At 45.4% G+C, this 16,867-nt stretch overlaps 2 protein-coding genes across 3 annotated transcripts in view; both read right to left on the minus strand.

Annotated features, from left to right (window-relative positions):
- HYKK (hydroxylysine kinase) overlaps window positions 1-6,194 on the minus strand; it is a 21,054-nt gene extending 14,860 nt beyond the window's left edge. Inside the window, exons 1-2 of the mRNA XM_027697975.1 lie at window positions 6,189-6,194; window positions 4,695-4,702 (exon numbers count right to left, since the gene is read on the minus strand). The gene's annotated coding sequence lies outside the window, so the exon portion shown is untranslated. The remainder of the gene's footprint in view (window positions 1-4,694; window positions 4,703-6,188) is intronic.
- IREB2 (iron responsive element binding protein 2) overlaps window positions 1-16,051 on the minus strand; it is a 20,949-nt gene extending 4,898 nt beyond the window's left edge. The window contains exons 1-14 of one of the 2 annotated variants that reach the window (XM_027697972.1): window positions 15,961-16,051; window positions 15,289-15,378; window positions 12,040-12,205; window positions 10,792-10,929; window positions 8,741-8,956; window positions 7,034-7,103; window positions 5,808-5,991; window positions 5,140-5,279; window positions 4,594-4,765; window positions 3,465-3,565; window positions 2,915-3,031; window positions 1,615-1,774; window positions 684-819; window positions 36-120 (exon numbers count right to left, since the gene is read on the minus strand). In XM_027697972.1, coding sequence (XP_027553773.1) covers window positions 36-120; window positions 684-819; window positions 1,615-1,774; window positions 2,915-3,031; window positions 3,465-3,565; window positions 4,594-4,765; window positions 5,140-5,279; window positions 5,808-5,991; window positions 7,034-7,103; window positions 8,741-8,956; window positions 10,792-10,929; window positions 12,040-12,205; window positions 15,289-15,378; window positions 15,961-15,979 — 1,794 coding nt within the window. In that variant the 5' untranslated portion in view covers window positions 15,980-16,051. The remainder of the gene's footprint in view (window positions 1-35; window positions 121-683; window positions 820-1,614; window positions 1,775-2,914; window positions 3,032-3,464; window positions 3,566-4,593; window positions 4,766-5,139; window positions 5,280-5,807; window positions 5,992-7,033; window positions 7,104-8,740; window positions 8,957-10,791; window positions 10,930-12,039; window positions 12,206-15,288; window positions 15,379-15,960) is intronic. The other variant, XM_027697973.1, reaches the window with a different exon arrangement.
- Between the last annotated feature and the right edge of the window lie 816 nt (window positions 16,052-16,867).

Raw genomic sequence — 16,867 nt, forward strand, 5'->3', positions numbered from 1 at the left:
CATTTCTGTATTTAACAAGCCAGGCAGAGCTTTACCTGTTTTATTGCATTCCTGATGGCTTCTGGCAAAGGGGCTGTGTTCCCAACACAGGTGGAACACCCATAACCAACCACCTCAAACCTACATGGGAAAACCAAACAAGTCACACATTCCATGGTCACAAACAATTCGTCAGCAAAACTGCTTTTTGTTTTACCAGCAATCCCTAAGAATTTTTTTCCCTTTGGCAGTTAAAACTCTTTAGGAGGTGAGCAGCAGACATCACATCTCACTGATGCAAGGCACAGCTGGGCACTGCTGCAGAATTATGGGCATAATCTGCTGTGGAGCAACCAAAACCATGCTGAACAACCACTGACAGCAGTAGTGTCAAGAGAAGACTAATAGTGACTGTCCTGACAAATTTGCATCCAGCTTCCACTTTTAAAATACATCAAGTGCATCCTGTCCTGCAAGACACTTAAAATTAAGGAGTCCAGTACTGGAAAAACAGAGCTCAGATGGGGTAGAGCTACACATAGTGAATTGTAAAGTGGGAATACAATGGAGCAAAACAATTTTAAGTCAGCAAGTAAAATGAAAATCTATTAAGAATTATCCGACTCCAAATGAGCAGCAATCCTATTTCTCAGCTGGTACAAACCCTCTGTGCACCACCTGCAGCAAGGGGAGCCAGGCCTTACCCGAGCTTGCTGAGGTATGGCAATACTCCACTGGAACTGAGGTAATGTGTAACCATGCCACTGCCTGGTGATAAACTTGTTCTGATGTAGGGCTTCACCACCAGCCCAGCCTCCACGGCTTTTTTGGCCAGGAGCCCTACCAAACAGAAAGGGAAAAAGCCAAAGAGAGAGATTATGATTTGTGTATCCCTTTATATCCCTTAACACAACACCTGTATGCTGCTACCTTAGTTAAATGAAGCATAAAAACCCACAGAGGATTAGACAACTTCCTGTTTTTTAAATTATTAAAGCAACTACTGGCCTGAATAAAGTTTCTTGACTCATAATACCATACAGGTTTTTGTTCCCATTCCCATTTTCTTTTCTGTAAGGAAAATGTCTTTCCCATGCTCTGGCTGACAGTGTAAATCCATTCAGTGTTAGAGACTGGCCACAGAGCCCCAAAGGGAAGCTCACCTTGGCCACAGAGGACCTTAAAACATGAGAGCAAACTGTGACAGATGAGCTGTTCCAGCAAAACCATCTGCAGCTTGTAAAGGTGCAGCAGATACCCCTTAAAAAGTGACACATCAACTGTTCAGCAATGCAGAGTTTCTGTCCTGTTCTGTGGTGTTCCAGCTCATCATCATCCAGGACAGGCTCCAAGCTAAAGCCCCCCTGTGCATCAACTGTGTCACCTGACAAGAGCCCTGCAATTGCTTCCCTGCTGGAGCACTGCCAGGTGTAAATATTCTTAATTACTCTCTTTAATACTGCTTTATGGCACAAACTTGGAGACTGTGTTGTGGAAAAATAACTGTCACTAGATCACCTCCAGAACACACAATTTAAGGCTACAAGTTTGTAGTTTCAACCCTTTAGGTGGAGTCACTGCAGAGAACCCCCAGCAGTGAAGGTGAGGGCTGTGGGTTGTGTGCTCCTGACGTACCTGCAGCCAGCATGACAGAGGGGTTGCAGTTGTTGGTGCAGCTGATCACTGCAGCAATGACCACACAGCCGTGGGACAGCTTGTATTCATTTCCTTCATACTGAACAGGCACCGTGTCGTTCTGCTTCTCAGCTGCAATCTGAAACCCCTTCACACCACACTGGGGGGCAAAGATACCTGTTAGCAGCTGCTACAGCACACAAAGGATGACAACAGAGAGACCAAGGGAAGCCTCATCTTGAAATAACAGCTGTGCCATCAGGAACCTTCAAACAGATTTTACAGGCAGCCCTCAGTTCATGCCCCTCTGTAAACACACTGGTCTCATCCTCCTTCCTTCACAACTGCTTTAACTCTGCAGCAGTTGGGGACAAATGCCAGTCTACAAGTGGCTGATGCCACAACTCATTCCCTGCTGTCCAGCAAAGAACAGCCCCTTACGAGTCCCTGTCTAATCCCACACAACACTTGTTCCTGAATTAGAAGCATGTCCAAGATTAACTGTAAGAGATTGGTAACTAAACCAGAGTAGGTCAATCAGCATTTCACACCCTCACCTGAGTGCTCCCAGCACTCAAACATCCTCAGGGGTCCCTTTCAACCTCAACCTTTGCCTTCCACAATCAGCTCCCATTTCCTCCAGCACGACTGACCACTGGGTCACAGCCTCAATAAAAGCCAAAGCCAACAGGATGAATTCTTACTAACACTGCTGCCAGTCTTGAACTTTAGTGATAAACACTAAAAATGAAGGTACATTCCTGTATTGGCTGCATTCTTAGATACCTGAACATACCCCTAACCAAAAATAATACCTTAGAGTGAAAACATTCACTCTGTGAAGGCGAGTTAAGCTGTAAGCAAAAATCATTTGCTAAGTTAAGAACATGGAATGCTGCTTAGCTACAAATCTTGGCAGTCTTTCTGAATCTCCTTTAAGATATGATGAATTTTCTTTTCTCCTGATAAATTCTGTTGTGGAAATCAAGTAAGACATAACTGTTTAAAAAATCCTTGAAAAAGTTTCACAAGCTCACACTGTGTATTACTTAAAGTTCTTCCTCCCTAGCAATCTAAACTGTGACATTAAGGATATTTGGAAGCTCATGTTCCTGCCAAACCACTTATGATTTACCAACTACTACCCTTGGGACACTTGTCAAGCAAGAACAGGACACCCTGGCCAAGCAGTTGTGCAGCAAGAAGGAGGGTCAGCAGCTGTGCAGGGAACAGGCAACATAACATTGATTCACATGGATTATAGGAAACACCTTAGGAAGAGAACATCAGTGGTACAAACCTTTTCATTTAAGCAGGCTTGGAAGTCACTCTTCATGTTATTAACAGCCACTCTATCTTGGGATCTCTTGGGACCACTGACATATGGAATTATAGAACTTAGACTAACTTGCACTACCTAAAAAACCAAGGAACAGAAAGCACAGGCATTACCAATCCCAGCCCAGCAGGACATGGATGTGGAACTCTTGTTAAAAATCTCAATGTTCACAGACATTTAGAACTCTGGGCTTCCATTTTCAAGACCACTCACTGTAAAAAGCTACTCATCTTATTGCAGGGGTTTCAACATTATTCTTAACTTTTCTACTATCCATAAGACTTGGGAGTGACTGGAATTCAGCGTCTGTTAGTTGACACAATATTATTGTACTTCCCTTATTTTCCCCACCCCCTCTTATGTTTTGCAAATAAACTCTGCTTCTTGAAATTGTGAGTTAATACATAACAACTTTGCTGAAAGCAATGCAAATGACAGGGGGAGACAAGCCTGTTAAATCCTCAGCAGTTATTTAGGAGAATCAAACCCCACCAAGTCCTTTCCAGCATACCTGGGAATACTCGGGTTCTCTGGAAGAACTCTCAGCATTTCTAAATAACTTCACAGCTTTAAGATATGCTTCCATGACTTCAAGCTTGGCCTTGTCCAAACCTTAGGAAGGTGATTTCAAACGTGAGAAGAGTCACATTAAAGACATAAGTAAAACAAAACACACAATTTTCAGAAGTTTAGATTCCTAAGTGTAACGTTCAAAGTACTTTTTTTTCCAAGCACACCACTTCCATACCCCAACCTCAGGAATGATACACAATTTAAAACATTTATAAATGATTATTTTTTTTCTAAATTAGCTTAACTTGTCTTCTTACACCAAGGAATAAAATAAGTTATTCCAGCTCTAGCAGTTGTGACTCTAATTAAATTTACAGATGTGTCCCTGAAGGCCATAAGGCTTTTCTCTGTTAGGATTTACTGGTTTAATACAGACCATGTGCTGAGCTGACAATAGGCAGAATTGCTGGCTACTGTTTGGAAGCTGTTCATTTGCTCTGCACTGGCCAGACAAACATGTTTGCTGTTAAAAATATTTAACTCATTTAAAACTGAAAGATTTCATTTCAGAAAGGCTCCCTCATGAATGAGCTTTTTTTGGTATCTGTCACTGTGGCTTTCTCTGTTTGCAGCAGCTTGATAAGGAATTGTCATTCTCCTTGTTTAGCCTGAAATCATGAGCTTCAAAGGGAAACATAATCCACTGGGAAAAAAATCAGGATGTGATTTGTTCTGCAGATTCACTCCTTTCTAGTAATCATTTTAAATTTTGATTCTGTAGGGAATCTACAGGTGGTTAATGGATTCATTTCAAATTGAGAAGACTTACATTTCATACACATTTCAAAATGTAACTGAGAATTTCCTTCATACTTTTCTTTTAAAGGGTAACAGATGCTTTCAAAAACAAGGGCTGTGGATGTTGAAAAATAACATCATGTTCATAAATCAGGTATTAGACAAATGAACCAGACTGGACACAAACCTCAAGCACAAGTCTAATTATACATTAAATCCACATCAGAACTCTACACAGTGTAAGAACTATGGACTTTTAAGCAAAAAAGTGTATTACCACAAATCAAAAGTACAATTAGAATGAATCACTCTTTTAATTTCACCTTTACCTGTATGCTTTAAGTGCTTCAATGTCACATTATCAACAGGGAAAAAACTCAGAATAGCACCATATTCAGGACACATATTTGCTATTGTGGTTCGGTCTGCTACAGACAGCTGGGAAACACCACTCCCAAAAAACTCCACAAACTTTCCAGCCACCTCAGCTTGCCTCAGATGCTGTTGGAAAGAACACACAACAACACTTGTTATGTGCAGAGGTACAATGCAAGCCACGTTTGTCACAACAGTTCACGAGTCATGAACATTTAAAATAAAAAGCTGAAACCCTAAGGTTACATTTGAAAAAAAAATATTATAAATTACTTTTTAGTGAAAGAGGACATGTAAATAAAATGACTATAAGGGGAAAGAAAAACCTGCTACTTCAAAGGACTAGTAAATAAAAATGGTTAGAGATTATTTGTACCGTTCTGCACTGCCCTGATCAAAGGTGCACTGAAAACACTCCTGGTGTTTAATTCAGGTCTCAAACACCACTGGTGCTACTGGCAACAAACTCTCTCTAGTTTGAAAAGGCATCAAACACTTACCTTTGTAATGCTCAGAACAATATCTATGGAGGTGGCAAAGGGGCTGACTGTGCCTGTGAGCTCACAGCCCACCACCTCGGGCAGGGTGAGGGTGAGGGGCATTCCCAGCATCACGGCTTCCGTCTCGATGCCCCCGACACCTGGAAGGGAACATCACAGTGCTTCCCGTCAGCTAAAGTGACCAACACTCTGCATGCTCAGCTCCTAAAAATCTAAGAACACCCTGTCTATTAAGCCTAAAGGCTGTGACAACAAACATATTGCTGCTTCTCTTACAAGTGAAGGACATCCCTCCGTTCCCGACACGGACACAGCAAGAAACGCAGGAGTTGCGTTAAATCAAAATCCAAAATTCAGATCAAGCACAACCACTGCTCAGGTTAAACGTCACAGCCAAGCAGAAAATATAAAAATATCTCAAGCTAATTTTCTGAGAGAAACCTTCATGCAAATTTGTGCAAACAGCACTTATTTGAATATCAGTTGGGTTTTGGCTGTTTTCTCTTTTAATTACAGTCATTTCTCAATGGAAAGAAATGTCAGTCAAGATTACTTTTAGACAAGAAACATGCAGAAGAATAATTCAAGAGTCTGTTATGCTTGAGATACAAACATGCAGCTTTAGTGTGCCTGTCCAAGTGCAATGAAGTTACTCTGAGCATACTTACCCCAGCCCAAGATACCCAAGCCATTTACCATGGTTGTGTGGGAATCTGTGCCAACCACGCTATCGGGATAGAGCAAATCCTTAACTTCAAAAACAACTTTGGACAAATATTCCAAGTTCACTTGGTGAGCCGTTCCAGTCTCAGGTGGAATTATGGAAATGTTCTTGAAAACCTTTGAACTCCACTGAAATGTTTTCAAAACGAGAAGAAAAGGAGTTGCATTTTTTTCAAAGGTGTATTTAATTCTTAGAACATAACTAAAAAGGCAAAACTAAGACACAATAAAGGAGTCCTTACTATTTACCCAGGGGGCTTTTGCTCCTTTGTCAAACAGAGGCATCTGATCCCCCTGGATACATTTCTAATTATCAACAAAACCACTCGCTCAGCTCCTGTGAAGGTTGAATCAATAATTCATACCTACCTTTCAAAAGCAGGGCAGCAGAAATCTCTTACCTTCCAGTTCACACAACTTATTTCAAGCCCACCTAAGACTGATATTTAGAGAACAGAACCTAAGCACTTGTATTTACAGCAGAATTTATATTTACAGCATAATTGAGTTTAGGTTTGACACTCCTGGGTGAGACCAGCTGCAAACTCAGGATGGTACATTTAACAGAGCTGACATGGAAACTTGTAACAAGATTCAGCTTGGCCATTTCCTTCTTTAATAATGTAAAAGCTAATTTGCTTCAGAGAGAAACCTCCTAGTCTACACATATGAAAACAGTCTTAGATCATTGCACTGAATTCCTAAACCATGTCAAATTAGTTCATATGATGAGGATCAAATACCAGTGTTGCAGGTCCCTGCCCAGCAGCAAAGAAGCTGATGCTCCCCATGGGATTTGTGCTGCCCAGTTTGAGAGCAGCCATGTCTGAACACTGCTCTCTGCTCAACACTTCCAGCTCCAGAAGTTTTATAACAGGGCTGTGGATAAATGAACCCTTTATCCAGAAACTCATTGTGACCTAAGGCACTGAGCTCAGGAAAAGGCATTAAAAAGACTAATGCTTCATAAATCCCCACGGACAAGAACCAAATCAGAGTAAACTTTTTCAAGTTAGAAAGCCAATTTTCTGCTCCTGTACTAAATTCAGATTTGAGAGTCTAACACTTCCAAATGATTACATTTAAGTTTATCATCTAAACCTGAACACTGGTAGACAAATGGCTCCTAAAAAAAGCCCAGAACACAAAGCCTGCAGGTACACAGACATACCTTAAAAAATTGAAGCCTCTCTCTGTTTCTGCCAAATTCCATCTCTTGATTTTTCAATACCGTCTCAGGCCTAGAAGATAACAAGTTTACAAGGACTGTCATAATACATTTCAAATTACAGAAGAACAAGTTGTAGTTTTAGCTTGTTTGATGAAAGACTCGTTTAAGCCTGCAGGACTATTTGAAGTGGTTTATTAGAACAAAGATAATTGCTTCCCTGCAGCAAGCTTTCTGTAAACAGTAAGAAACAGCTGACTCCACGTGTGCTGCTCCTGAGAACAGGTTTATTCCAGGTCTGGTTTGCCTAAAGCATCTGATCTCAGAAATACTTTAAGGGATCTATTCCAGGCATATGCTACAATACACAGAAGCTTTTTTACCCCCACGAGTTGTCTCACAGGCTGCACACCTCAAAACCCCACACAGTAAAGAACCCAGATGTTCACTAGTTACTGTAAAAACATTCTCCACATTCAGAACTAGCCCTGAGCAGCTGAGTAGAACATCAGGGCAATTGTGACTGTCCTCCATTCCTGTATTTCCCTCCATGCCACAATTTTTTCTTCACAAGTACTCATCTGTAGCATCATAAAATGAACTTATTTTTCTTAGTAAGTGTTGTATTTATCAAGATACTGATAGTTGTTATAACAGAGTAATCCATAACTTAAGAGGAATAATCTCTGCTTTGAGTAGCTGAACAAGGAAGGGAACACATTTGCTTTGTACCAGGAAGTTCTCAATTTTCAGAGGTGTATTTTACACCACGACCCTTCCCTTTCCTCTCTGCAGCAGCAGCAGTTCAGCAGTTCCAGTGCTCTGCCAGGCCCTGAGGGACAGTGAGTGTGACACTGCAGCTCCATCACCACCCCTGCTGGGCTGTGCCACAGCACCAGTGCTGCTGAAAACACCACTGCTCCTGCACTCCTGCACCTGCACCGAGCAGGAACGTTCCCACATCGACAAAATTACCACGGCATTCAGCACAGTATCTGTGGGATACAGATTGGATCAGCTGGGAAATGCTCCACCTGCCCAGCACAGGCAGATTGGGATCTGAACAGTCCATGCCACCAAGGAGGCAGCTCAAAGAGGAGGGTGATTATGTGTAATTGGCAGAGCTGGAGCAGCACACACCGACCTGGGAATAACACAGAAACCTGGGCAAGGCAGAGATGAGCCTCCCCTGGGCTATTACAGGGCAGGATATTTACTGAATTGCAGCTCAGTGACAGATGGACTGTGAGATCCTGTAAAGGTTGGGGGATGATGTATAAGCTACTTCTAAGAGCCAGAGACTTCTGAAAAGTTATCACACAAAAGCTATAAATTACTTTTAGAAATAAAATAATGCTTCACTGATTTATTCACTCGGGTTTGCTTTCCAACATACAGAGGATTATGATCCTCTGCTTTGTTGTCCTTGTGAAGAAACAAAGGAAGTATCAAAATTTAATTTAAAAGTCACAGCCATAAGCCAATAGTTGGCCATCTGCACTGAGTTCAGTAAAGCTCTTCTTGTACAACGATAAATTTATTGCAGACTAATTCATATCTGCTACATCTGACCTTCTTCTAGCTACTGAAACCTGCCTATGGCACAGCTGAAGAGGACAGATGTTTAAAAAAAATCCCATTTCCATGAGCTGTCACAGGCAGAGCTCAACAACACACAAGGTACGAAGTGAGTGAGAAGAGGCTGCATACTCAGGCACGGGCTGCAGGTGGAAGGGGCAGAGGATGGGGGTGTTCTCGATCTGCGCGGAGAAGGGCGCGGGGTGGCGGCCGGACTCGCAGGGCCCGCCCCTGCAGCCGCCCTGGCCCCGGCACGGCACCTTCCGGGGCTGCGCCCGCAGCGGCGACAGCCGGGCCGGCGGCTTCGGTCCCTCCCCGCCGCCGGGGTTGGGGGCGTTCTGTATTGCACTGCAACACAAAGACAACGAGAACTCGGTCAATAGGTTGCTCTTCCCCGCTCCCACCTTGTTTTTTTCGCAATCCCTTCAACAGATTATAAAATATCATCTGAAAAAAATAGAGTTATTTTGCTACAAGCCTGTTGCAAAGTAAACTACCGCTGATAAGCTTAGTTAAGTAATGTGGCACGGTAAGAAGTAAATGAACAGAACTGGATTGTCCGAAAGATTAACACCACACAACTCCTTCCACTTGTTCACAATAGGCCAGAAATCTTTATAAACAGCATTGCAAAGGCTGAACCAGTGTTTTAAACTTGGAAGGTGCTCACACAGTCTCATCCAAACAGTAGAATCAACTTGTTTCTTTTTTTTTAAGAGTGTTCTGTACATGTTCTGTTAAATCCACAGAGGAACGATTACAGGCAAAGCTTTCTCGAGGAAAGAAATGTAACTTTATTATTTAATTAGGCTTTTTATCCAAATTCTCAAATATTCTGATAAATTTTATACACTATTCAAGTCAGTCAGAAGTAGGACAGAAAAGTTAGAGAGTTTTTAAAAAATAAAGCCCATACAGCACAGTACCCTCTATTTGTACAACTTCCAGTCTGTGCAGGAGAGCAAAGAAAGCTTGTAAAAAACTAATGACTATTTACCTCTCAGTAATTACCAAATCACATATCTGCAATTAAAGCCACTGCTTTCTCCTGCTTTAGTAACACAGGCAGATACTCAGTTATCAAAGGGCAGGAGAGTGCTGGCTCAGAGGATACCTCGAGTAAATCCCACCCCAGCCCACCAGGCCCTGGGCTGCAGGAGGTGGGAGCTCTGTGAAAGCAGCACAAACCACCCTGCAGGGAAGGGCTTCTTATCACAGCCCAGCAGCTGCCGAGACCCAAAAGCTTCCCAAGTGATGCTACAGAGCCTGGATTTATCATTACAAAGCAGCACACTGAGACCTCTTGCCAACGCTTGGGCTGCCTGATAATTTTAGGCTGGCCTAATTGCAATGGAATCAGCTGTCCCTGCAGACACAGGGACACAGAGCACAGCCCATCAGCTGCAGCTTCTTCCTCTCCTACCACCAACCAGACTGAAATCCTGGGAGCCCCTGGAAGGCTGAGAGAAATGACTCACACACCCATGTCCATCTGACCACAGGCCTCTCTTCCCCACGAACTTTTAAAATTCCCAAAGAGCCTGAGCAATTTGTGCAATTCTGCAGGAGTCTGGAAGGCTCCACGATGGAGGGGCAGGGGAGAAGGTGGAGGGAAGCCACGTTATTTAGTGTTTCCTTCAGCAAACACTGAATAAAACTCAAGTTGTTCCTCTTCTGCAGTATTATGTTTCTAGCAAAGGCAGCCCCAGGCTGTGTTCATCACATCACTGCCTGTCAGACAAGGAAAACCACACTGGTAGTTTTCCAGTCCTCATACTTGTCCAGACTTCTCCAAGTACACTTATTCTCGCTGAAAATATATGCAGCTACATTTATCTGTTTGAACAATATAAACAGAGCAAAGCAAAATTACAAACTCCCTCTGCCTCATCCTCTTGAGATATATTATTTTCTGGAAACCATGCCAGATCCTGTTATTTCAGAAAAATCCTGCCCAGAATTGGGATTATCAGTCAGCTTCACCCAGAATGCCTCACAAACATTCTTTCTCTCCTTCTAGAGTGTTAATTTAGCCACTTTTATCCAGCCTTTTTTCAGATACCACCACATCTCATGGCAAGGATCCACCCAGGATAAATGATGGGACAGTACCAGGACCTGAATGAATCCACACCTCAAGTGTCAAACAAAAATGTATGGTTTGTAAAAGAAAAGTACATTACCATTTGCTGAAATCAATCTGCAGAGAATGGTCAACAGTGAGATCAGTGGGGCAGGCAGGGTTGACTTTCACAGGATCTCCTCCAGCATTTCTCACAGCTTCCCTCATGGCAGCAAAATCCACCATCGCTGGAATTCCACTGACAGATGGAAAAACAAAATAGTACAGGAGACATGAACTCACCAAAACACACCAAAAAATTTCTTTTTAACGGTATTTAATTCTAGATCTAGCTAAGTCTCATTTCAGATGACAACCCCCTGTTATTATATTCTCTCAATTTTAAAGGGCTTCAACCATTTCTAAAGCCAGTGGGGTTGGTTCACCTTCCCCTCAGGCGTGAGGACACGAACACAGGACCACCTCAGACACGGCCACAGTTCTTGTGTCTGGCTGTGCTTCCCTGCAGAGCTAATCTTTAGATACTCCTTACCTTTATGGTAGAACCTTGCTGTACATTTTAACACCTCAGCAGGTGTTCTTTGTCTAACAGAGCCATTTCTGAAGCTCATAGCATTTCACAAAACTATTTGTGTTGCTATGACATGGATAATAAGCACACCTGAAGTACAAAGCTGAGAGTGGGTAACGTTTATACAACACAGAACTACATAAACCTCACTGGCTTTGCCTGCTAAGCAGAAGTTACCTCAAATTTATTATTATCATAATTCCTTTTTTTAATTATCTCACTTCTTAATAAGTAATCAGTGAGACAGCTTCAATTGAATGTTTGCAAGTTGCTGAAGGACTGTCCTTTTAGCTATGCCAAAGTCCAATCACAAAGAAAGTTAATATCCTAAGAGACTGCTTTTTAGATGTATGTATTATTCATGATTCAACTGGATTACTCATTGTGGAGTAAGCAATATTTAATCTTCAACTATCTCAAGCAAGAATTCCATGTATTTCAGTGAACTGTCAGCCATCTGGCTACAGCCAAACATCACCACTTCCTTTTGTGTTCTGGCTCTTATCCTGTGAAGTGTTCCTTGTGGACCAGCAGCTTCAGCCTTGCCAACCTGCACTAAAGCCAGGGCACCCTATGGAACAACTCCTGCCCTTGCATCACATGGAACTATCACAAAGAATCCCCTGCGCAGCAGGAGCAGTGCACCGGCTTCCACTGGAAAAGCAGACCCTGGGGTATCAAAGGCATGGCGTGATTTATTCCCGAGCCCAAGGACTGCACATCAGCTCAGGGAGTTCACACAGGTGCTTTCGGGGCTTTTGGTGCTCCCACACTTACGTGAAGTCTTGAAGAACAACTCTGGCAGGACAGAAGGGCACTTCAACATGGTTCTGTTTTGTTTTCCAGTCCAGGATGTTCATGGCATCCGTCTCCTTCACCAGGAAGCCATCGCAGTTGCGGACGCTGGACTCGAACAGCACTCGGATGGAGTAAGGCAGAGTGTCTGGGGAGCAGGGAACAGTGACAGCAACACCTGCAGCTTTTTAAAGTTACATCCCCCATTCCTGAAGAATTCCACTTTTCTAGGCACTGGAAGGCTGAGACCTTCAGGAGCCTGCTCTTCCAGTTGCCTTTGGGTTTGATCTTCCTCACACAGTATGGACCAGTGAGTTGCATAATGTCCATATTGCAGGAGATGAGTTATCCTGTGGGATCTGAATGGGAGAAGCCCATGGCCTGACCCCACTGCGTGCAAAAAGTGACATTTAGGAAGGTACGTTATGCTGCCAGGGGAGAGACCCAGGAACACAGAGCTGGGATTACTGATCAGAGCAGGCCAAAAGCAACTGCAATTAGAATATTCAAACTCACTTTTAACTGTAAATTTCACCATTGCATTACTCGAGATATCAAGCCAAAAGCATCCACTGCCAGAATATTATTTTAATAAACAGTGATATGAAGACCAGAAACTGTTCTGCCATGTGCCCTTTTAAAATGAAACACACCTCATAAAATATAAACAAGGGCATTTCACTAAATGTAACTTGAGTTAGTTTGCTACTGATCTGAACTAAGCAACCACAAGCAGCAGTTTTCTGGCAGAAAAAAAATAGGGAAATGAAAATATAATGAAAAAAAGAGAGAAAAGAAAAAAACCCCCAATGTCACTATTCACAGCACAGAAACAAACAAAAAACTGAAACAAAAAAAATCAAGGTTAATTGATTCCTCCCCAAAATACCATTATTTTCAGCATCATTCAAGTAGTCAACTTCATGAGAACAGGGAGAAACACAAAAAAAGTTAGAAGGAGGTGAAAGTTAAGTTCAGGCTTTAATAAAAAAAGGTTAGAACTGGTGGTCTTAACCTAATCCAGAGGTTTGTTCACAAACCATTAATACAGAATTTGCTGACTCTGTTCCCACCGTGTCTTTCTCAGGTATTATTCATTGTTGTCTAATTACACAAGTCCCTATTTCCAGTTTAAGATTTAGGCGACTTTGAGTATAAAGATGTCACCAGAACCACATCTAATGACCTGTCATGCCACCTCTCACATGATTTCCAGGCCAAGTTCCCAGAAGGGACTGTTTTGGTTTCTCATGGGTTACCAACACCAGGCAGTGACAAATCCACCGCCCCGGGGCTGCTCAGCACCGGCTGTGGAGAACCAACTGCTCCTCTCCAGGAGGCACAGCGAGCTCCCAGCTGCAATCCTGTGGGCAGGGGGGGCTTCCCAGGCTCCAGGACACCTCCAGAAATGGGATCACATCCAGCACAGGGCCCTCCAAGAGTTCTGGGACTGCTGTGCCTGCCTCAGGTGCTGTGGGCTGGCTGCCCCCGAGGGACACAGTGAGTGAGGGGCCTGCAGCACCCACCACCCCCAGAACTGCAGACAAGGGCAGGTCTGATTTAGGAGCACCCAGTGAAAGCACAATGAAAGTCCCGGGGTGCAGGAAGGGACACTGGGACTGGATACAAGGAAAAAGCAGCTCACAGGAGGGTGGTGAAGCACAGGATACAAGAGGGGAAGGAGTCTCTGCCCTCCCAGCCTTGCAGAGCTCACTTGATAAAGGCTCCCCACACCAGCTGCAGACCCAGCAGGAGCCTCATCCACATCCCCGCATGTCCCCTCTGCCCTAAATCCCTCTGAGCTCTTTCAGGTCCCCATTTCCCCATAACTTTCAAACATTAGAAAATCTCCCTAGAAAACTGGCAAATAAATCAATTAACATTTACACTAGTAATCTGATTAACATAAACAATTACAGCCAGAAGCCCCAAGGCAGAGGGCAAACAGGTAAAACTGAAAATGTTCTAGCAACAAATGCAGAGAGCAATTCCAGAGGCTGGATTTGCTACCAGTGCTGCCCCACACTGTGTCTAAATGTTATTTAATATTTTGCTATCTTGTAGTTAACATGAGGCTTCCAACTTCTGCACAGAAGTTTCTACTAGAAGACAAAGACCCTCTTAATCCAAATTCCTGAGAGCTTTTTCAGGAATACCCGTTGCTGCTCCAAGATTTATGGCACATTTTAGCAGAAAGTGGTATCTCGTGGTTGTATTTCCACTCCTGTCTCGAGCCTTTTCAAAAAACTGCTCTGGAACTGCCTGGTTTTGTTACTACCAGGGCACTGCTTCTCCCTGGGCAAAGCCACCAGCAGAAACCTTCTCCTTCCTTCAGTTGTGCTTATCTGAAAGATTAACTTTGTTACCACAAGCAGGAGGAATTTGCAAGAGCCCTCAGCTGTTGCACAAAGTGTCAGCAGACTCTGTGCCCTGTGCTCCCCTCTCTCTCCCCTTCAAACCACAGAGAATTAATTACTGTGTCAAATATCAGTTTAATGCGAAACATCCACTGGTAATTTTTTACTTAACAAACACATCACAAATCCTGTGAATACAGAAGAATTCAGACCTTGCCAAACTGAAAAAAAAAATAAAATCCCAAATGCCTCTAGTAAGTACCTCATGTAAGTATTTTAGTTTAACATGAGAGGAAAGGGAGAGAATAACACAAGTGTGTTTTGATTCCCTGCTCCAGCTGGCACTGGGCAAAGCTCCCTCCCCTGGATCCCCTCCCACCACATGTGCAATTGGGAGCTTTCAAAAGGCACTGGGACAGGCAGACCCAATAAAGGCCTTTCTGGCACAGACCACTGTCACATACTAATGACAGGCTGGGATTAAACAAAGCCTCCCCTTCCTGCAGCAGGAGCCACGTTCCTGCAAACACAGACTACGTGAGGCTGCTGGGGAGGTGAAACCAGAACTCCACGAAGCTGCACAAAACTACAGTAAAAGCTGGTTCTGTTTCTGAAGGAGTTCTTTGTCACTTCACCTTTTTTTTCCAAAAGTGTAATTATTCTGATTTGGAATATTGCTGAAAACTCCAGCAACACCCTGCTGATAAAAAGCTCCAAGAATTACCCCTGCCAGCTTCCTAAAGCAGTGACAAAGTGGGAAACACTCAGCTTCCAAGCATTAGGAATTGCTGCCTGCATCCCCCCACCCTGCAGGGCAGTCAGGGGGCCGTTTGCTGCTGGTCCCACCCCAGTCACCCCCCAGAGCACCACGTACCATACTTGGTCCCTCCGAGCTTGGACACATTGTAGAACTTCTTCTGGGGGTGGTTTTCCAAAGCTTCAATGACGGGCTGGTAGGGGCTTCCTGGGGAGGAAACAAACAGTTACAGACACCAAGGAACGGGAGCTTCCAGCGCCCACAGAGCACTCACAGGAAAAAGATTTTATTTCTGATTTTACCAAAAATAACGTTCCTCTGGACTGTAAGTAGATGTAATACGGACAGGCTTCTAAACGGATTGAGACACCTCGTGATGCAGGTGTGTGACTAAGGTGGATTTTAGAAGCGCTTGCAATAGCAGGTGCACACGGGTCACGCAGGTCACGGGCACAGCCCGCACACACCTGACCTTTGTTGTCTCGGTTTGCCATCTACACACAGGGCAAGGCACCGGCGCAGATAACAGAGCCGGGGTTCGGTACAGCGGGAGGCACAAAGCACTGCCCGCCGAGCCGGCGTCATGCGGCCGAGGGACAGAAGGAACCCCGCCGCAGCCATTAGTGCACAGAATAAATACCCCGGGGGGGGCGCGGGCAGCGGGGCGGGGACGGCGCCGCCGCGCCTGGCAGGACCCCCGCGGCCCGGGGCTGCGGCGCTGGGCGGCGCGGAGGGCGAGGCGCTGCGCCGGGCCCCCGTCGGGGCGGCCCCGGGCCCGCGGTGACCGACCTGCGCTGGGAGGGTCCATCGCCGGCCACCATGTCCGCCTGAGGGACCGGGGGGGCGCGCGCCTCTCGCGAGACTGCGCCGCGCCCCGCCGCCGCCGGGGCACGGATCTCGCGAGACTGCGCCCCGCCCCGCCCCCGCGGGGGGACGGATCTCGCGAGACCGCCCCCAGAGCCGGGCAGGAAAGGGCGCGAGATGCCGCGAGGCTTCGCAGAGAGGGCGGAAGTAGCCGAGGGAGGGCAGCGGCGGCTCTCGCGATAACAGAGGCGGTGAAAAGGGCGGGGCCACCCCGTGGGACGGGCTGGGGGCGGGGCCGGGGGCGGGGCCGAGGGCGCCCCCTGGCGGCACCGAACGGTACCGCGGGAGGGAGCGGGTGGGACAGACCGTGTGACAGTGTGACAGTGTGACACTGTCCCTGTGACACTGCCCTATCCCTGTGACAGTGTGACACTGTCCCTGTGACACTGCCCCTATCCCTGTGACACTGTGACACTGCCCCTGTCCCATCCCTATTACACTGCGACACTGTAACACTCTCCCTGTGACACTGTGACACTGCGACACTGCCCCATCCCTGTGAGACTGTCCCTGTCCCTGTGTCTCTGTCTGTCCCTGTCCCATTCCCTTCCCTTGTCCCTGCTCCTGTGTCCCTGTCCCATTCCCTGTCCCTGTGTCTCTGTCCCATTCCCTGTCCCTGTGTCTCTGTCCCATTCCCTGTCCCTGCCCCCCTCCCTGCCCCTTCCTCTGCTGTGTCCGTGTCCCTGCCCTGTCCCACCCCCGGGATCAGCCCCTCGGCACATGCAGTCATGGAATGTTAAGGGGCTGGAATGGACCTTAAGGGTCATTTATTCCTAGCCCCTGCCATGGGCAGGGACACCTTCCACTGTCCCAGGTTGCTCCAAGCCCCATC

The sequence above is a fragment of the Neopelma chrysocephalum genome, unplaced genomic scaffold (assembly GCF_003984885.1).
Source record: "Neopelma chrysocephalum unplaced genomic scaffold, ASM398488v2 Primary Assembly neopelma1_124, whole genome shotgun sequence".
Classification (NCBI taxonomy): domain Eukaryota; kingdom Metazoa; phylum Chordata; class Aves; order Passeriformes; family Pipridae; genus Neopelma; species Neopelma chrysocephalum.